The 22529-nt window shown below is 36.6% G+C and overlaps 1 protein-coding gene across 1 annotated transcript in view; it reads right to left on the bottom strand.

Annotated features, from left to right (window-relative positions):
- The window catches only part of TRABD2B (TraB domain containing 2B), a 245864-nt gene that overhangs the window by 60227 nt on the left and 163108 nt on the right, over positions 1–22529 (bottom strand). Inside the window, exon 4 of the mRNA XM_088153306.1 lies at positions 8920–9094. Coding sequence (XP_088009432.1) covers positions 8920–9094 — 175 coding nt within the window. The remainder of the gene's footprint in view (positions 1–8919; positions 9095–22529) is intronic.

Here is a 22529-nt window from a genome sequence, read left to right as displayed (position 1 = left end):
TCATAGTTTGGTTAGAACCCTTACTGCCTCCTTCAAAACAAAACACCCTAACTCACAAAATGAGTACATAATGAACTATTTTAAAACTGGCTAGATATGTTTCTCCAGTCTCCTTCTTTGTGAAAGAGTGATGGTTTGCACTAGCTAAAATGCATGGCCAGAGGTCTAAAATATGAAGTATATGTTTTAACAAGGGCTCATCAATTCAATGGATGGTGTGAAATCAGAAAGCATGAGGAAGAAGTGCACGAAAACAGAATTTTATGCTATCTATTTGGACGATTAGATAGGCAGCTCTTAACAGCAGGCTGTACCTTCAAAATAAGAGTACTGTAAAGTTTGTATGGCATATGGTTGGCCATTAGCCTTAAGAATCCATCTCCCTATTATTCAACTAATTGCAATTTCCTCCCAGGATAATAAAACTCTGTATTTTGGCTCTACACTTGAACTTCAAAGATGATAAATACAACAATCAAATCTAGAAGTGACAACAATATTTTTTTTAAAATAAAAGGCAAAGTTTAAATGAATACAATAAAATCAGCTGCCTTAGGAAAAATAAAGTCCAAGTGAATGGCATGCATAAATTCTGGATGTTATCATATGTGTTACTTGCAAATTATTTGACTATAAAAATGAAATAAACCAGATGACATTTTTTTCTTAAACACTGATTATATATGTATACTTTTTGTTGCCAAAATATTAACTCTTTTTAATGACACATATGCCCTGGCTGTTTGACTATTTCTCAGCTGGAAAAGGCAGCTGGAAAACTCACTCACTTCAGCTCTTATATGTATGGTACACTGTATTGTCTATCAATCACGTGGGTTCACAAGGGTGAAAGTTTCCAACAAAGATCAACCCTACTCAAAGTGTGTCAAGCAAACTCATTTATTTAATCCCCAAAGGGTGATAATCAAGCTTAATGTCCAGGAAGAATTATTGTTCTTCCTGGACATTAGAGACCCAACTATCCCAATTTCTGCCAACACACATTCTAATTTCTTTAACTACAGAGTACAGATATGTAATATTACAACTAGCCCACTTTGTTAAACTGAATGTTTCGTGCTATCTGCGTATTTGCTATAGTTCCTAAGTATGTATACTTTTCTTCCTTATAAAAGACTTTTTTTCTTTTCTTTTTTTGGTAGAATGAGTAAGAAATTACAAAAGTAACAGGGCAATCACACTGATTAAAAGAAAATAAACAGACATTCTGATAGTTCCACAGGTATATGAAATATGTGTAGGGGGAGATGAGAACACATCTAATGTCCTATCCCTAACATTCATGCAGTTGCTGTAACATTTAAAAAGGTTTACTAGTGGAATTAGTAGACATGTAATTTTGAATGAAAGGGTAATTCTAAAGTTCTGTTCCCTAACCACTACAGTTTACACCCATATTTTCTGGACTTTCAAACTGGAAGAAAAAGATTCACTGTTGAAGTAAAGCTACATATTTATTATGAAATTCCAACACTCTATAACATATTTTAAGGGTTTGCTACATGACAACAGAAAGCTACATATTCGTATAGTTCTATTACAAAATGAATATAGAGAAGTGAACAAGTATAGGAAGTCAAACCTACTGCAGCGATAAGAGGAATTAATCAAACAAGGTTCTGCTTATTTTTGTCTTCCCTTTCCAGTATAGAATGTACAGGTATGATGAAAGGCCCCTTCTTTACTTCTCCAGCCGATTCCACTTATTCATCAACAGTATATCTCCACAAATCCTTAACTAAGCTAACATAATGTCCCATGCAATTGAATCCAATGGGTTGACATAATCTTCCTAGTCTCACTTAACTGAGCTGCAGGTCATTTTCCAATTGATTGAGCCATCCAAGACATTAACATAGTAATGTAGCCCAGATTAATCTCCTGAATGGAATCCAATCACATATTGGTTGCCATAGAGTATGATTTCCAGACTCTGACTCATTCTTTTTGAGATTTTTCATATCTTTCCAATTTATGTGAGCATGAGAGTACGGTATACTTCCATACAGACTTTGGAGTTTAGGCTTGGAATGCAATGTTATGGGTTTTCTGCAAGTGAAATTTGAGCTCAGTGTAATGACAGTGTAGAACTGCAATCACATAATACATGACTTTGGAGCATCAAGGCATTTAGAGGAAAACCAACACTTGTACTACAGGTGATAGGAGACATGGCATTTACAGTTCTCAGAAAGATTGTTCAAAATGTAAGAAAAATTGGAGGGGTAGGAGTTTCAATTGGCACATTATCTGGCACTGTAGAATAGTTGCTAAAAGAGGGAGGTGATTTAAAACACATCACTGCCAGTGTGACAGAATGTATCTATGAGGAGGAAAGTGATGCGGGAGAGCAAGGCTATCAGGAAGGAGGGGGTGCATTCCAGGAGGGGAAAGGAGACAAAAGACAACACAGTCCACAGGGGGAGTGTGGGGAGAGTAAGAGGTTCAGGGTTGCCATTTCCTAGACTCTCCCAGGGTATATCAACTAGTTGCTGTAGTATAGATTCAGTTGGGCAAGATTTTGTCTATATGGTATAAGCAAATAAAGGAACTACACTCAACTGGACTGTTTCATCGTTGTTCTTGGGCTGGGCCTGACAGCCAGAAACTCACAAGGTGGTTTTCACCAAGACAATATCTCCCTGCCTCAATAATCCTATCAGGACTGTGGAGATGGTTATACTAGCTTATTATACACGGCTGCTGTAAGGATTGACAAGCTATATGAAACAGCTCTCAAAATCAGATACATTAATACTATTACAGATGTTCAGCACGGAATATAAACATATAAACCATAGCTTGGGAAAACTAAAGAATGTTACATGATTTCTATACCCTGTATTGCTTATCCACAATTTATCATTATATGGATTAGGTTGGATATAACAGTGAATCCCATGTTATTATTACTACTACAACTAGCACTATTACTAACAGTAGTAATGTGTGGATAATGATGAATGTATGAAGGAAAGTATTTTAGCAGCATCTTAGTTCACACAAACATTATATTCTTCTATATGAAGATTTGAACAGAATATTATCTAAACTTAGTTTTGCTAATATAGTAAAAATCTAATCCATTCTCTCATCTTAAGGACATTTGTGTTTTGTTTATAAATGGAGACATATTTGAATTTAAGAAGAGGATGTTATATTTTTAAAGCTGGGGTGATCAATTACTGTTTGTTTTTTCATTACTGCAAGCACAGGGAGTCCTGGGTGCAACCCAACACTACTGCTGCAGTCCAAGGGACCTAATATGAATATTTGTAGCTTACCTCACTTTTCATCTAAGTCTTCAGTTAAATGAAGACATCCTTCAACATGAAGCTGTGTGAAATTTCAATCTGTTGATTCAATTCCAAAGAAATTCAACTAAATCACCCTTTTCAAATGAATCTCCAAATGGAATATTAAATGGATTGAAGTGTCAAATTGAAACAAGTCCCTTCAAATCGATCTGGCAGCTTGATGGACATGAGTTCATGCACGCACACACACACTTTTAGTAAACCAAGGGGATTTGACTTCAGAATTCATATGGGTGTTTGAAGTGAATTCAGTTCAGTTCTTTAACTAAACAGAACATCAGGATTGAATCTCTCCCTGCTTTGTCCTTTGCCTTAAGAATTTTTCATGAGGTGAGGAGGGGCTGAGGCTGAGGCTAGAAACGATTTTTTTCTTCGTATACGGCACCTATTCTTTGGAACAATGTTCTTCTAGAAGTTAGACTGGCCCCCTTAGTGATGCCCTGCTGGAAGTTAGCAATTACCATCTTCATTTTTTATTATGTTTCCTTCATTTTTTGTTGTTACTGCCAGTTTTGATTTTGGAGTGGTTCTGGGCAATGGTATTATGGGAGTTGTGGACTAAATTTTTAATCATTTATTAATCTTTTCCCCTTTTCTTATTTTGGAGATTTTATTAAATTTGTTTTTGTTGTTCTTAAAGTTTATGGGTTTTTAAAGTTGTCTTTTACCTTATTCTAAGTCATCAGGAATAAGAATGATATTGACATATACATTCAATACTAGACAAATAAATTGAAGTGGCATTTTATTATGAGACCCTGGCATAAGCAAGATATTTATATGAGGTTTTTTTCCATGTTTCTTATGGCTAAATTACTAACATTGCTTTTCATGAGAATTGATATGATTGGACAACATATCAGGTGACCTAGCCTCCCTAAGACTTCTACTGTAGCTACTTGGAACTGTTGTTGTATTGAAATGGCTGAAAACTGTTCTGTCATGAACCTAAAAACTGCCATTTGTTAACTGCTGCTACAGCAGTAGCTTACATTGGGCTGATTAACTATATAATATAGTTAAGTTAACTATATGAAGTTTTATGAACCAGCGAGGTGAGGGGAAGCTGTCCGTTAAAACCAAATGTATGCAACTGATGTAATTTACATCATTTGCATCAATTTATATACTTCATATGAGGCAATTTACTTCATTTTTGTCCATTTAAGTCATTTATTAGGTAAACTGATGCCAATTACATTGATTTCATTCGTTGCCTGAAGTGTTCCAGAAAAAACATTCTGTCCATTGTTTGGCATGAAGACTGAAGTAAAATTTGTCTGTTGCATCTGATGACCGCTGAATGGGGGTCTATAAAATCAAATTTTTACTGTAACTTTCTGAAGTGCATTCCATTTTCCTTTGCTTTTCATGCAAGTTTTAGGGCATTTAGAAGCTTTAGTACCTATGTAGCAGCTCTCAGTTTTGGTTTATGCAGGTTTTTTAAGCATTAAAAGTCCTTAAAATAATTAAAAAAAACCCCTTTTAGTTAATATAGGAAAGAGAGAGGGGTATTAATGTACAGTTCAAACCTTCAGATGGCTGTGGAGGGTTTTCCCTCTTTGGGATGGACCAATTTAATATTTTGCCCCAGTGCTGCAAATATTCCTTTTGCCCAGCAAATCTCTCCATATGACTCTAGTGATATACAGAGAGTGGGTCAAGTGCTTCCACCTCGTCCCTTTGTGGGAATATCATTTCACCTTTGTTACATCCATTTTATTGAAAATACCAGGCATGGCTGTAGAATTTTATGTGCTTTTAAAGATATTTCTAACAGAGTGGTCAAGTTTTGTGCTATCACTGACCAGCTGACCAAAGTTCTGAAGGAGTCAGCTAATTTGGTTTGGAAGATGTTTAGATAAATCAATGTTAATAAAACCTTAATTAGTGCAAGCAGATATATTCTTAAATGTTTGCATACAAAACATGTATTGAGAGAAATATGACTGTTGGATATTGTTTGCTTTATATTTTATATTTGAATTTTCCATGCCTGTCTGACCAAAACAAACAATTCAGACATTTGGATGTTCTTAACGCTTTGCAGCAATATCCTCTTTATCCTCCAGGTCAGGGTTTTCCATTAATGGAAATGTGTTTCCTAAGAATCTCTTATACAACTTTGGTGAAGATCCAGCAAGCTCCTAGTTATTATTATAAGCACTCATTAAAATGGAGCATTCTGTTGTAATTGTTTTTTTCTTAGTTTCAAACAAGCTTTACAGTATGATTGTTAATATGTTTCTTCTTCTTTGAAAGTACACATTAATTTCTCTGTCCTCCAAGTAGTACAGGTAGTCCCCAGGTTAACAATGCCCAGGTTACAGATGATCCATAGTTAAGAACAGAGCCTATTGTAGCAAAATTCAGGTTAAATACACAATGATTCGAGCTAAATACACAATACCACTTACATAATATTATACAATAATACTGTTCTGGCTTACATACAAATCTGACTCAAGGACAGACCTTGGGAACAGAACTTGTTCTTAAACTGAGGACTGCCTGTACCTTCTGTTTCTTTCTTCTCCCAGTTGTGAACTCAGAGGCCAAAGAGGGATGTAAAGAAGTTACATATAACTTCATAGAATGACAGAAAAGCGGGGGGGAGGGTTGGGTTATCAGAACACACCCCTATTCTTTTTAAGCAAGCCCTCAGGCACAATTGCCTCTAACCAGGGATGTCTATGCAGAATGACAAAGAGATACTGCAAAATGACATATTGAATTTCTTGTGAAAAAAAGATTCCACTGCAGCATCCTAGCAAACATTTATAAAAGGATAGTATCACATTTTCAGCAGCAGAATTATGAGATCTCCTTCTGGATAGCTGCAGTTATTTCCATGAGTTGCTTAAGTCATCCATTAATTGACTCTGTAGGATATTTGGACTCATGCAAGAAGGACAATGGTCAGTGTCAAATCCTACAGTTTGACTAAAGACCATCTTTAGTCAAGTGAAATTTCAGAAATTTTCCATCAACATTTCATTCCAAAAAAATTTAATATGGTCTATAGCTGTATTTAGAAGATATAATGGTAGTAAAACCTCAGGAGAAGAATAAAGATGAAGGTAATCCAGACATTTTGTGAGAAATGGCATCACCACATTGGTGCTTTAAAAAAAAAACTTGAGCTTTAGAAAAGACTGTTCTAATAATTTAATTCTTCTCCAGTGCCTATATATACAATATTGTAGAGTGATATTTTTCTTCTAAAGTCCAGTACCATACCCAAACAAATCAGAATAATTCTAATTTGATATTTTTTTATATGACAAACCAGTCCTTTTAAGATTTATGTCCTGCTCATTGATCTCCCATTCTGAAAACTGTTAATTATTACATACTTTATTCACTACGTGATCAACATGATGACATTGCTGCTGTTTCTTTGACCAAAGAATGAAACATCTGCAGTGACAGACAATGGGATGGCCTATTTAACTGATAAATCAATGGTTCCATACCACTGGGGCCTCTTTTGTCTTTTATGCTATATCCTGGCAATAAAGAGATGATAGAATTACCATTTGTTTTCTTTGCTGCATGGCTTACATTAGCTGTGACCAAAGGAGAACAAACTTTTTGCACAGATTTCTTTTCCACACTTTATTGAAATGATGCTGCTCAATAAGCAGCATCTGTTTTCGGTTTGGGAGGGAGGAGGGAGAATCACTGCAAGTGTTTGTGATCATCTCATTCTCCCAGGGTTGAGCAGTTCATAGAAACCTGATACTCTAGGTGAATGTACGTGAAGTAGGTTTGTACCTATGGTGGAAAGATGCTGTTCTATGGGGGGCAAACCATAAAATGGAAACCCCAGGATTGGATTGAGGCCAGAATACATACTGGGGACTAGCTTGCATTCCACATGCAACGTACAGGTTGTTTCAAAATGTTCTCTATCTTACTGTGCCTGCTGATTACTGCACTCCATAAAAATGAATAATAGTTGGAGTTCATTTTAAGGTCTTCTTAAATGAAGTTTCTAAACAGTTTAGTTTTGATCCAATTTTCTGTCAATATTCTAAATTTGGGATTGTTCATTTTGCTTCACTTCAGTAGAAATGCAGTTGCCAGCTGTGAAATTTTGGATCCTGCTCTAGTATGGCATTCCAAATCCCTGCTCAGGAACAACAAAGTTAGCGGAAGACATATTCCTAGACTTAAATCCGATTCCACTTGAAACAAACGGGATGCTTTTTATGAGATGGTGCTTTGTAAATCTGCAGCAAATTACTGCTCAGACAGGCAATATTCTGTTTTGCAACAAACACTGTTATCAGTAATAGCTAATTCTTTCTCCCCTAAAATGTTAAGGGAAGCCTGAAAAAAATTGTGCGTACATAGTCTACGGAAAAGGGAAATTAGCTGTTGTCAGATGCTTTCTCTACCGCTTGCCAATGGCAGTCCAGCTTTTAGTTTTCACAGAAGTCTGTTTGCATGTAGGCCTCACCCAATTTAAGACTCCACTCTATATTCCATTGTGTCAGCAAAGCAGTCTCATGGCATGGTGCCCGCTGTGCCAGTACAACATGATCATCTTACAGGCTCTGTGTCAAACCAGGTAATTGCATTGGCAAAGGAAAGTCAGTCAGCAGTAGTATTATTTTATGACGCTCTTTAGTGTTCTTATAAAGAAACATTTCCTGCTTGTAGATGGGGACTGGCAGGAAGTGAAGAAGATATGTTTGGAAGTGATATTATTCACTGCACGAACAACCATAGAGTAAACCCCCACCACAGAATATAATCTTTTAAATATTATTGCATTATATATAATAGAGAGCTGGGTAAATTTGCCTCCACGTACCTTTCATTTTTAAAAAGAGTCTAGCTAAATGTTTATCAGGAATAGCTTTTTCTGAGTATTTGTAACCTCTGTACAGTTTTGTGATACATGCTGTCATTAATTCTTCAAGAACTTAACAGTCTTGACTCATTAACAGGCCAGACTCATTAGCTCTTGATGAAGGCAGAGAGATGGTGACTAATCCATCTCTTCAAGGTTAATACTATACAGGGAATTGAGCCAATGTTTCATAGGTGCTCATCCAATCTAAATGAAAATAATGGATCTGAAACAAATAGAAACTAAACCAAAGCTGTGGATAATTGGTAGAGTTAATAACAAATAATAGTTGCAATACTAGCAACTAGATTCAGAGGAGCATGGTAAAACCCTAAATTCTTATCTGTGACATATAAAAATCCAACCCAGGCATCAATACCAATTTTCTCCATGTTTTACAGTAACAGTAGCCACTGAAAAAGTACCTCTAAAAAAAGGGACCATGACTTTGATCTGGCTACCTTAGTATACTGTGTCACCAGAGACAGAAAGGTTAGAAGACCCATTTCTCCTTTTCAGTCCCCAAGCCCACTGACATTGCTCCCATTGCCCAGTCTTAAATAATTTGGGACTGAGATGTTTTGGGAATGGAGTAAATGTTAGGGAAGAGTAAAGATATGGGGAAGAAATTACAAAGTTAAACTAGATCAGAAAATGAGATTAATTATCCCATCCCATCCCATCATGTTGAAATCAACAGAAAACATACTCAGGCCCTACCTGCTCCAAAGGCAAAGAAGAAACTCTTGTCAGTGTTGTCTCTTAAGAGAGCCATCACTCTTTTTCCCATTCTCTCATTCCGCTTATAGATCAGTTCCTGTCGGAAATACCTGTCAATCTCTTGAGCTGTAACCTGTTCGTGTGGAGGAAGTGTTGTGTTGATGAAATTAGGGAGCTGGAATGAAAAAAACAGGAATGACTGTCAATAAGAAAACATGCAAGGAGAGGATGATGGGTGTGGAGGAATCACTGAAAGGTCAGGAGTGGTTGACTACTTTCGGATTACCTATGGTAGTTCTTGGGCTTTCCAGCAACTAACCCCCCCCCCCCCAAAAGCAGCTTTCTTTGCCTCCAAAACTTATTTTCTAATTTGGGCTGAGTGATGCTTCATAAGACTGCTGGATTGTTACTAGAAATGTTCAGGAACATGGCTCAAACTTTAGACCACCTCTTAGTAGATATCTACTAAGAGTAAAGACACCCTTGAGTCATTCTTGACTCCTGATAACTGCACCCATGCAGTTTTCTTGACAGCTTTACATTACTCCAGGATGTTTTCTTTACTTCTTAGTCTAGCCAACAGCTCTATTCCCAGGTCACCCATCCAACCGCTACCTTGAGTTGACCCTTTTTAGTTTCCAAGATCAGCCAGGATCAGACCTTTAAATAATGACCAAAAATGTGTATTGGTGATTTTGGGTGGAATGGGGAAGAGAATGTGTGAACTAAACTGAGTTACAACACATACAACAAGATCCTAAAACAGTAGTTTATTAACATGGATAAAGGACACTATATCAAACTATTGAAGCTGTTTCTTTGAAAATAACTCAAAATACAACAAAGTCTAGATTTTAGTCAGTGAGACTAGCAGTCCAATTAAAAATACAAGATAGAAAGTAAATATAAATTAAATTAAGAACAAAAATAACTGTTAGTGCACAATACAAACACAAAAAGAAAGTGCTTTAGAGTTAAGGCTTAATCCAAATAAATGGCTTGGGTGGCAGCTTTAAATGATGTTTGGTCTCCAGCTCTTGGTTATTTTAGGCTCCTGGGACTATTAATAACAAGGAGTTCAGTTTCCTTGAGAAAGATTAGACAAAAGGGAGATGGGTGGAAAAGAACTGTGAATTATAGCAAAGCTGGGAAAGGAGCCCGAAAGAGGTATTAGAAATAAGGGGGGGTTCGAGATTGTGGAGGCTCATCTCCTGCTGTTAAGCAGCGTTTGGCAGTAAAAAAATGGCATCAAAGACAGGAAAAAGGAAAAAAGAAAAGCACATACATTCAAGGGGAATCAGGTGAAAGTGTGTGGAGGCTCCAATTCATTTTTTTGAAAATCCTCCTGAGATCCCCAAGGGATTACCTTTCCTATGGGTCCTATTGATCCAGTTTAGACAAAAAGTGGAGAATAGGCAACAAAGGAACATAAAATGGTATAAACTATAATGAGGACATTACTAGTAAAGTTCTAGGATACTTTCCCTGCCAATCTTTGACTGGGATTTAGCTGTTACGATATGCTTTCGCTCTGTGGCCCTTGAGAAATTTCTCCTCAAGTTTATTCAGCAGCCCTGCATTTTCCTTCAGAAGCATATCCAGAGGCATGTGGATATTTGGAGCAGGAAGCAGCTATGGCACTATCTGATTAAAGCTGGAAAAAGTTTGATATATAGGAATCTTGTCTTGCGGGGACCACCAAAGTTTCCATGAAAATAGCTGTTTGTGGTTTCTTTCTCTAGGCTTAAGGCCTAAAGTCTACACCAATTCAAAAGCAGCGCAGGACCTTTGTGATCCAATGATATCTGCTGTGTTTCAGCACTGAGCTGATTTATTTCTGGCATAGCTGCAATGTGTTTAAAACCACAGTAAGGCTACTCTTTTCTTCCAAATACTGTGGTTCTGGGGGTTCCTCTCTGGCAAGAGCTGACGCTTCGATACATCTCTTGGCTCCTGGATTTTACTTCTTTTAACGTGAAAGGCGGCTTGCCAACTTTGCAGTTTTCATTCACTGTTCAGATTTTGAGGGGTGGGAGGTTGGGGGACTTTTTTTGCATACAAGACAGTGCCCACAACATGACGAAATTGACTGGGGTTTGGGGTGGGTGGGGCTCAAGCAATTTATTTCATTTTCCTTTTGGATGGAGTTGGCATAAGCGACATTTATTACTCTAGGACCAATAGCACCTTGGAGCAAAGCAGAGATTGAATTGTGTTTTTTTCTCATAGTTTTAAGGTAGATATTTAAGATGCCATTTTCATTACAATTGTCTTGTTACAGACTTCTGTCTGCTTACTGAAATTTGAAATCTTGACTCCCTCAAAAACAAAAACAAAAGCACCTTGATAAGTAGATGCAATCAAAATACATGCACCTATTTGTCTGAAGCATGATAATTATCATCTTCTGATAAAGACTACAGTATCTAGAAATTTCATCAGTTTTATCAAACAGGGGGAAAAACCCTATTTGTTGATTTCAAATGAGAGCCGTGAAGTTTGAATCAAAATTCAGATTTAGCTGCCAAGTCAAATCGGGCACTCTCTGAATCAGGCTGTTTTCCAAACCAGTAAATGAAAATCCAACTCCTGTAATAGAAACCAATTGATAAATGATGATTTTACAACACACTGGTGTCTTAGTAATGCAGTTAAATACACCCACTTATCAATGCTGTTTTTTTTTCCCCGAGTTAATGGTAATGACAAGATATGATCAATTTCCAATTACACAGACATTGCTACCACTTTTTACTGCAAGATATAACTACCAAAGAGGTTCATTCCCTTCCCTATATTTTCTTTAAGGAAGTATATTTCCATTATACTAATTACATCATATACAGTAAATTCTCCCTATCTTCTAAACCCATCTTCTAAACTCATTTTCCCATTTGTTTCCATATGGGAAGCATCAAAAGCGAAGCTTCTTTAAAGTGGCCTGATATTATTAATTATCAGACAAATCATTTTTTTTTAAAATAGGAGGGTGCTCTTTTTAATGTATTGTCGAAGGCTTTCACGGCCGGCATACGATGGCTGGTGTGGGTCTTCCGGGCTGTGTGGCCGTGTTCTTGAAGTTTTGTTTCCTAACGTTTCGCCAGCACCTGTGACCGGCATCTTCAGAGTGCAGGAGCACAGACAGGAGCAGTTCTCTCTGTGCCCAGGGTGATGTGACCCTTTTGTGGGTATTTATAGAGATCTGGAGGGGGTGTGTGCTCTTTTTATTTCTAAATACTTTTAATATTTTTCTGTTTCCTGCTATGTTTTAACATTTTAAAAATGAAAACGTGGGATTTAGCCTAAGAATATAAAAGGTGTTAATAGAAATTAACGTGAGGGATCTACAACCCTCACTAAGCCCTCCAAACAGATACTGTAAGCAAAGAGAAGGAGAGAAAGTCCTTTGTTTCACTTTCAGTTCTGGAATTCTTATGACACCTTTGCTTGGCTCATTCTAGCTGCATCATTACACATAAGCACTGTGTTACTCTGGCAGGAATATATTTATCCATGACAAAAGCATATTTAAGTACAGTTTAAACATATATTTAATAATGTTTGTTGTAATGGTTTTTTAATAGTTTTCTACAAAAAAAGAAGACAGATCAGAATAATAATAATAATAACAACACTGTCATTTTAAACACAATACTTCTTTCTAAGGTATTGTAAGTTATTACATTTCTAATGACCTTAATCCTCACTGCAACTGTTCTGTGGCTTGGGACAAGAAAGATAAATGATCCAAGTATGCATGTTTTGCAAAGTAATGTAACCATAGAGCAAATCCTGTTGCTGAGTCCATTAATCATCAATACTTCTCTCTTTGTATTTATGTTCCTTTTTACACTTTGACATACACCATGCTTGGTTCAAAAAAAGCAACCGCTCCTTGTTGATTTATCAGAAATTGCTTCTTAAATCATAGGGATTTAAGAAAGCTTCACATATTCAGATGGAGAAGTTCCTTTTTAAACACACATTTCAAAGATATTCATGAAAACAAAATTTGCTTCCATTTCATGAGAAAAACGCTTAGGCACAGCACAAAGAATTTAATTGATGCAAAGGACTCAGTTAATTAGTAGAAACATTTGCTTCTCTCGTTTCAGAAATACTTTTTTGTCTACAATCATGCAGAATCTGTATGTAACACCAGTAGAAATTCCTCTTTAAAAAAAGTGTAAGTCATGCAGGAGACAGAATTCAGTTCACACTGGTTAGATGAATTCATAAAGAAGTTTGTGACTTTAGCCCTTGAAGGGACTGTCAGATGTTCCCAAAATCTGAGAGAAAACAGAAACAAGGAAAGCCATTCCAGGAAACTGGTGCTATCAGTTCCTGAGAAGAGCCTCAAGGTTCTTGGCAGATGAGTGGTACATAAATGAATCTTGCAGGTACTTTCTGGGGAAAAAGGTGAACATCAGGAATTTTTTTACATTTCTTCCTAAACATAGCCAAAAAAACAAAAACAAACCAGAATTGGTGTGGGATTGGAAATATAGTAAAAGATTGCAGCTAGCTCAGCAAGCAAGATCGACAACAGTCTGAATTTGGTAGCAGCATCATTTCAGTTCCCCTGTATATATTTTAAGGGGACAGGAAGGAATATAACAATAGGCTAGGTCACTTTCTCCACACTATAGACTCACAGACAGATTATTTAGATGCCATTGCTTGATTAGAGAGCTAAATTAAATTACATATGAACATGTCAGTGAACATTGTGCTTAGTCAATGCAGTATTTGTCCCAGTTAAATTCATCAATTTGTCTGCCATCTCAGTCCTAAAGTGCAGAGCTCAAGGTTAGAGAAAGGAAAAACAATGAGCATTCTACCAGATTTAGGGCCCCAGCCTAGATTAAATTCCATTCCTAATTGGGACTAAACTGTATATCATTCTTGTATCCAAATGTTCATACAAATTGCAAATTTATGAAAATTATGCAATTCCTGGTATTTGTTTATTTACATGAAACATCTAGTTCTTGTAAGAAACTATGAGGATTTTGTTCGTGGTTGTTTTTTTTTTTTTTTGTAGCCACTCAGAAACAAGGAACAGAGAACTGATGTTATCAAGATTTCTGATTTAGAAGAAAGGATGTCACAAATGGGAATATCAGAGCAACATTAATCTGTTTTCTCTATTTCTCTATCTACTGCCATTTTTGCAGCAAAGACAATGAGAAGAGCTCTTAAGAAAGAGCTCTTTCTCTGTAAGAAAGGACAACCACCTTTCTTTTTATAGAAACCATCTGGCCATAATGGCAGATCATCATATAATATTGTTCCCAGACAGTATCTGGGGGAAAGCCTTAGGTAGGGGTTCCTGGGAAGATCTCTCTCAGTGGGCACCAATTAAATCTCCTCTCAGTGTTAATTTGATAGCTGAGGTCTTCCTTTGGACAAATGGAGGGAGAAGGCACTCTCAAGACACTGAGAACATGCGACATTGTCTCAAGATCCCTTAACTCATAGAATCCCTTAACTTCCACTGATTCTTCTTGTGAGCAGGTAGTAAATGTGACAAAGGGAAGTATGGCAAGCTGCATAAATATTCAGGCACAGTGAGTTCCTAGGAAAAGTGGAATTAGTGCTGGGAATTTTCACACACTAGAACATACGTAAACAGATGAATTAGCCCTCTGTTCTTCAATAGAATCAGGAGAGTTCAGACATACTTCATAATATCTAAAGCAACCCTTTCCAACAGGGCCCTCTAGATGACTAACTCTCCAGTTCTCCTAGCCATTGCTTGGAATTATGGGAACTGAAGTGACAGACAGCTGGAGGGCATCAAGTTAGGAAATGCTGGTTTAAAAAGCACCAATCTACAAAGTTTCTGGACATAGTCTCCAGAAAGGCATGCAATAAATACCAACAAAAAAGACATTGCTGAATTATCATTGTGGTTGTAAAAACAATGCAATGTGTATTTGTGTCACTAAACCTCTATTTTTTATTTGCGCAACTAATTTTCTATTGCTAATGTAAATCAATAAACTACTTGTGTTTCATAAATTTATTATATACCATCTTACGTGCAGATTGAGGACACCTGCTTTCTGTGATTAATGGACCTTTATAACATCTGGCAAAATTTCATCCTGCAACAAGGGAAATCAAGCTAGACTGTAGGATTGTGTGGTTGATAAAGTGCCAACTCTTGGCACCAATTCATTTATGTGTGTCAGGATTCTTGAGCTTAGCTAGGAAAATATTTCTCATTAAATAAGACCAGAAGTGGGTAGTTAATAGGAAACATGACTTAAGAGTTTCCAGACTGACCCCAGATAGCCAAAATTTAGAAAGAAAAATCTAGAAAGAATGGAAAGTGAGTTTTCTATGAACCAATGAAGAACAAACTAATGATCCATATTTAATGTGACAGATAGGACCACTATTAGCAGTACAGCGGAAGTTTGGTTTAAACAACTGTTTTTGTAGAATTACTGGTAGCTTTGCAAAGACATGTGACAGTAGCCCATTTCTGAGTGTAGTTGTGATGGTACATACATTAACAAGTATAAAACACTTTGGAAATATACAATAAACCCTTTGTATGTCTACTGTAAAGTATTTCCTATGATGTCAGTGGACTTCCTCCCAAATACATATGTCTATGATTGCAACCTAATTATGGCAAATAAACAAAAACTTTCTAGAAATAATAGGAGTAATTACCATGGTATCCACACATGCCCCAGTGGAGCAGGGGATGGGGTGGTGGTGGTAGGGGATGATATATATGTACTATTACATCATGTTGCAAAAATTGTGACTTATATGTTTGTGTCAGATATTGGGGTGTAAGTACCTAAGAGTCTACTTGTCACTGCACATGTGTTGCCATTTCTCTGAGGGCAACTATGGTAGTAATAGAGAACTTTTTTTTGTTTGCTTGCAAAAAACACAATACAAAGTTGGAGGGAGGGAGGGAGGGAGGGAGGGAGGGAGATGGGTTAGGGTTAGGGTTAGTCCCTCCCTTCAACATCATATGAAATACTTTACAGTAGACATACAAAGGGTTTATTGTATATTTCCAAAGTGTTTTATACTTGGTTTGGGCTTACAGAACATCCTGTTCTGTAAATAATGCATAATACATGAATTCAGCCCATAGTGGCTTATTGAACACATCATAGTTAAGCAAACACACACACACACACACACACACACACACACAGAGAGAGAGAGAGAGAGAGAGAGAGAGAGAGAGAGAGAGAGAGAGAATACACTGATTACTATATCAAATACTATGTCCATAAGCTATTTCCAAATGGACTGCCCTCTACTTTTGCAAAAGTTCCAGAAAACTTACAGTTCATGTAGGATTCAATGAAATTATCATTTTCAGCTAAATTAGAAATCACATTATCCTTTTTTTTTTCCCTGAGTGCACAAGACAGCCCTTTCCCTTCCACCAAGTTTTTAAAAAGTATGAATGTTCTGTAGTCTGTGCCACAAATTCTCAAGAGTGCACACACCCACTCTCAAACTAAACTGTCTCTTTCACAGGAGTGCTACAATAAATATAATTGGGTTTTAACTGAGTCAGCATTCAATGAGTGCAATGACTTTTCCATCCTGTTTTTTTGCTGGCACAGGCTAATGTTCCACATTCTGGGATATTTGATATAAATTTTTATTGTGTATTACAGCAAAGAATAGGATAACAATATTTTCTTAGGGTACTTCCAGAGACCAGCTTTTCTGTTGCTCAAGATTTCTAGTGTCACATTTGATCAGGGTGGGATTCGAGCAATTTGTTCTCTCTTTTAATGTAATGAGGACATTATGAACACCACTGAACGGTGCATTTACAGCGTTTTCAGAGAGCCAATCAGAATGTGTTCTTTCTTGGCACTAAATACCTTACAAATTTGGGTTCAATTCTTGGGTAGTAACCAAGCTCCTCCCCAGTTAAAAACAAACTTTTTTTGCAAATGGAAGCTCCCTGTTTGCACAAAACCTCACAACTGTAGCTGGAAGGAGTCAAGGCCAAGCAAATAGTGGGTGTTTACTTACAACAAAGAGTATTAGCACTAGGCTCTGATTTCAGATAGATTGTTAGTAATGTCTGGAAGTACCCTTATTCTATACAGTATATATCATTTGACTTGCAAGCAAGCATGCAAAAGTAATACACTAAATGTATTCATGGAATCTAGCGGAAAAAGCTTGTTATTAAGAAAAATATAAGCTTTGATACAGCAAACGGCTTTCTAAGGTATATTACTTTTATGTTCACAGTAAATTCTTTGGTTCTTTCTATGTTAATTGCAACATAATGTACCATTTACCCTAATGGAGTTGAACTGTCTTCCTCAACATTAATAAAACAAAATGTATCCAACATTGGAAGACTGACATTCTTCAGAAATGAAAGTTATTTATCAGCCACCTTTCAGCCTAGAGGTTGTTTTAGTTCACAGTTTATAAACTATTTGTCTATCTTCTGTGGTGATTCATGCCTTTAAAAAACAAAACAAATTAAAACACCATAGCTATAGCTGCTCTAGGCATCTTCAAAAGACTCCTGCACTCACAATTGGCATGTGGCCACTAGAAATGCATAGGTAAAATAGAGTGGTCGATAAATGAAACCATTAATAGGGTTTAACTTAGAAATTCTGCTTAAAATGAACCCGTTGCTGAATTTACAGATAAGACAATAGTTTATTTTTAGCTCTCTTTTCATTTATCTGTTGCATAATGTACCTCGCATATATTTACACAACACACTAATTTCTGATTTGATTAACTGTAGTTTAATTTGCTGGGTTACACTAGGAGAAATCTTTTGATAGCTGGAGTCTTCATTTAATCTTTTTGGGGTGACCAGGATGATAAAGCAGACTGGGCAGGGCCAGGATTTTCTGGGAGTTTTATCTTGTTTTGGGGGAAGGGGGAGGTTGGGATTCTATCTTGTTTTTAAATTCATGTTACTTTCGAATTTACATTACAGGAATTTTCCTTATCTTTTTTATTTCTTTATTGTATCCATGTACTACTGATTCCACAAGGAATCCAAGCAGTTTATAGTATCCCGTAAAAACAATAAATACTTAAAAATAATAAAATGTAAAAAAGATCTATCCACCCCAGCATCTATAAAACATCATCTTACAGTAAGTGTTAAAACCTCTATAAAAGAGCTCTGTTTCAACTTCCCTCCTGAAGGCCATCACAATTTCAGGGCCACATTTCATAGTCTCCTGCCTCCCCCCATGAACCTCACATATGGCAGGAATCAACATCCCAACTCCAATGAACAAACAGGGTGTATCAGTTCTACCTGAAGGAGATAATCATGAAGATAGGTAGATGCAAAGACATTAAAACCATACAGGTTCAAATTAGCACTTTACAGATTAAAACCTGGACTCTGAATTGTACTCAGAACCCTACTGGAAGTCAATGCAGTGCCCACAAAAGCAGCATTATACAATTATGGAGGTTCTCAGCTGCCAATAAGCAGGCTGTCACATTCAACGGCAGTGTGATCTTCAAAGGCAGCCCCATCTAGAGTGTATGGTAGTAGTCAACCCTAGAAGTGATAAGAACTTCAGTTGTTGTTACTAAGCCAGGCCTTTAATTTCAAGAAGGGCCACATCTGGTGTACTATCTGAAGTTGTGGAAAGCCTCTTGTAGCCTATTGCCCATCTAGGATAGAACTCTCAAAACAAGTTTAAATTTCCATAAATGAAAGCTGTGATTTTTGAGGATCTGCAAGTATTTTAAACCTGTGAAAAAGTTCAAATCTCTATCTCTTTCTTCTCAGTTCTTCCTGTCACAAAAAGTTTATTTATTATTTTATTGTATTTTATTTCTATAGTTGCCCATCTCAGCAAGCAACTCTTGGTGGCATACAATCACAAAAACATAAAACAATGAAAAACAATTAAAACAATACAAAATAAATAAATATGGTCGCTGAGTAAAACTATTGCCATAGATGTCAATATAGCCAAGAAACAGGGCCCTTAACACACTTGGGGCTCCAGGCCCGGCACGTAACCAGGTCTTCACAGCTTATGAAAGACCAAGCTTATGAAAGACTTATGAAAGGTCAGGGTCATCCTAATCTCTCCAGAGGGCAGGGTCTACACCAGGGAAGGCATGTATCCTAGTCCCTGCCAGCCGACATTCCTTGGCTGACAGAACCCGTAACATGCCCAATCTGCTGGACCAAACTGGACAGGTAGAAACAACTGGGAGAAGACGGTCCCTTAGGTAACTTAGTCCCAAGCCATGAAAGGCTTTAAAGGTAACAACCAGCACTTTGAATTGCACCCAGAAGCACACTGGCAACCAATGCAGCTCACGTAGCAGTGCTGTTACATGTGTCAAACATCCAACACAATTTACTACCTGTGCAGCCACATTCTGCACCAGTTGAAGCTTCTGAATGCTCTTCAAGGGCAGCCACATGTAGAGTGTGTTGCAGTAGTGCAAACAGGAGGACACAAGGGCATGAGTGACAGTGAGCTAGTTCTGGCAATTTTACCACTAAAAACATTCATTCACAGTTTGGTAGATTAGCTCACATAAAGTTGATCAAAGAGAAGATGCAGAATTAAAAGGATATCCTATCACTGGGAATTAGACTTTATAAGAAAAGAAAAATATAATTCTCTTATTTCTCTCAAAAACATTCTCTTTCGACTTTTGACTTTTTTTAATACTTTATTGTTACGTATTTGTATGTTGCTGCTTGAAAGATGCTTACAGAAAGATGACTGAAGCGGCAAGGAAGCACTTGTAGTAAATAAATGAAACAAACAAACTAAACAAGAAAACTGGTTTTGAACCTTTGTTTTATTTATTTACCACAAGTGCTTCCTTGCCACTTCAGTCATCTTTCTGTAAGCATCTTTCAAGCAAGAATTTGAAAAATCTCAATATAATTGGTCTGCAAAAACTAAAATGATAATTTTCTGCAGTAAGACGCAAAATTCCTCCAATGAATAACATCCTAGAGCAAGGTTATTAAGTTATTTAATTTGAACTATAGTTCCTATAAAGTGGGTATTTAACTCTGACAATCTGGTGGATGTGTGTTCTTTTAGTGCCTTTATGCAGGTGCCCGATTTATTCTAGCACTTAGGTTCTCTATGTTGGGCCTCTATTAATGTTAATATAGCCCACTGAATATAAGGCTATATATACAACCTAAAATCTACAAACCAGGAACCACCTGGAGACATATTTTTTCTCCGTCTCCTACCTCTAAGTCAGGATCTATGTTACAGACATTATCTCAATATGTAGGACATTTTATTCACTACTTGCTCAATAAGGTATTTTTTTATATAAAAGGCACAACAGATTTTATTAGCAGATCACTCTGCTTATTAGAATATGGTTCTAATTAAAACTGATGCATCAGGATTTACATTCAGAATTTAGCATCTCCATTGTTAATACTAGTTAATTATTAGGAACTGGCCTGTATAGCTTATGTTCTTGAACTGATTTCTTAATGCTCACGAAGCAATATAATTTGACTGGTGTGCTAATGTCCATCTGGATCTGTTTCAAAGACTTTGAAGATATTGTTTTCAATCACCATGAATCTGCATGACAGTGGAGAATACTGAAGTCCACCAAATAGAAGAGAATGAGTCCATTCAAAAATTGGGCATTATTTTACCAATTCTGTATTCTTTGAATATATAGTGTGAATTTCTATTGTCCATTTTATCTTTTCCAGTAATAGGACAATAGTATTACATGGTCCAATTCAGACTAAGATTTTCTAAAACATATATCGAATTGTATTTATTAATACTGGTAAAATGCACATATTTTAACTTTCTATAGATTTGTTTTATAGTCACAAGCACGATGGCCTTCATATCGATGCAGAGAGTTCCAGCTTCCAGAGTTCACCAAAAACAAGTAAAGTATCCCAGGCTGGCTGGCTACTATTTTCAAAGGATTAGCATAATGAACCTAGACCTAGGTTCCAGAAGTTCACCAATCTTATTATTTCAGTAGCTCAGGGGAGGGAAGTCTTCTCCTGGCTACAACTATTTCACAAAGCTTTATTTGGAATAATGACTTTGTTTCTCTTCGGTGACAAAAATTCATACTAACTCTCTAGCACTATAAAGTTTAAACTTAAGGCAATAATATTGGCCTAATCCCCTAAATATGGATTCTGCATACATTTTTTTAAAGCCATGGTACACAAGTATGCCATTCCTTAAATAAATGAGGGTTTTGCTCATGATTCAATCCTGTATCTAATGGTCTTAGGCTATATGGTTTATATCTATTGTAACTATAACATACCACAGATTTGGAAACTGTCCAGAAATGCAACTATGTTTTTTATCCAGTGTTAGACCAGAAGCAAATTAATGGTGCAATTAAGACTTATCAAGGGTCTTAAATCTTTAAGGACAGATCTGAAAGCAGGATGTTCTGATAACATGTTCTGATAAAAGGGATACATAGAAACAGCACTGAAATTTATTGCCAAGGAGCAAGCACACAAATGCTCTCCTCTGAGAAGGTCAGAGAAACAAGACATCTTCTTTTTCCCTAAAGGACTTAGAGCATTATAACTTCACACAGCTTGCTGGAAGAGTTTGCGCAGATAAGTTTTGCTGCTTTATCATAATTTTCAGAAATGAGCTTACCCCAGCATAGATCAACCAAAGTCTTTGGATGGGAGCAGCATGTAAATCTTGCAATCAGGTAGTTGATCAATAAATAAGCATGGTACCTTCCTTAATTCTCAAGCTTTATGGAGACTGGGGATTATTGGATTTAATGACCTCTTAAAATTCTAAATAAAAGAAAAAATAATCTAGTTTCCAGGCACATTCTTTTTCCAACCTTAAGGAAGTAATACTCACTTCCATTTTGGTGTTTATTTTTCCTTGGAGGCATTTAAACCTCTATCATCATCATCATCATCATTGCCCCCTCCGCCCTCTCCTCCCCCTCCCCCTCCTCCTCCTCCTCTTCTCCTTCTTCCCCTTCCCCTTCTTCTTGATTTTTCTTATGCAAGATGCATAAATTCTTCTGCTTAAAAAAGGAGTTTGCTGGTTGCATGGGTAGCAACCTAAAAGTCTAGGATTAACCCATATAGGATGGACTAAAGGTTTATTTAGAAACACAGAGGAACTGATTTTAACCCTGCAGTTAGACTTGTCACTGCTAAGCTTCAACTGATACACCAGTTAACCCCATTTCTGAAAAAACTGCTTTGGTCATATTCAGACCTGAATTTTCTACAAGTCCAAATTACTACAATGTGTCTACCAAACACATCCAGCAACTGTGATGCACTAAAAATGCAGTAATCATATTGTTAAGGATAGCCAGAAATGGGGAAAAAAATAATTTCCTATTTTTGAAATAACAGAGTATAATATAATATAATACAATATTATATAAATATAATACTATATTAAAATATAATATACACATTATATTATATTAATATATAGATTTAATATAATAGAGTATATACTAATAAATAAATAACAGATTATGAATGTTGATAACAGCATTTATAATAATTAGGGTCCCAGTCTGCCTGGGTCAGTCCTGGTTTACGTTTGTTGCCCCAGTGTCCAGTCTGGTTCAGC

Source organism: Python bivittatus, unplaced genomic scaffold (genome assembly GCF_059951505.1).
Source record: "Python bivittatus isolate LINGU-HERP-01145 unplaced genomic scaffold, Pbiv_v1 ctg000700_np1212, whole genome shotgun sequence".
NCBI lineage: Eukaryota > Metazoa > Chordata > Lepidosauria > Squamata > Pythonidae > Python > Python bivittatus.
The sequence above is the reverse complement of the archived record's forward strand: the minus strand, read 5'-3'. Positions and strand labels throughout refer to the sequence as shown.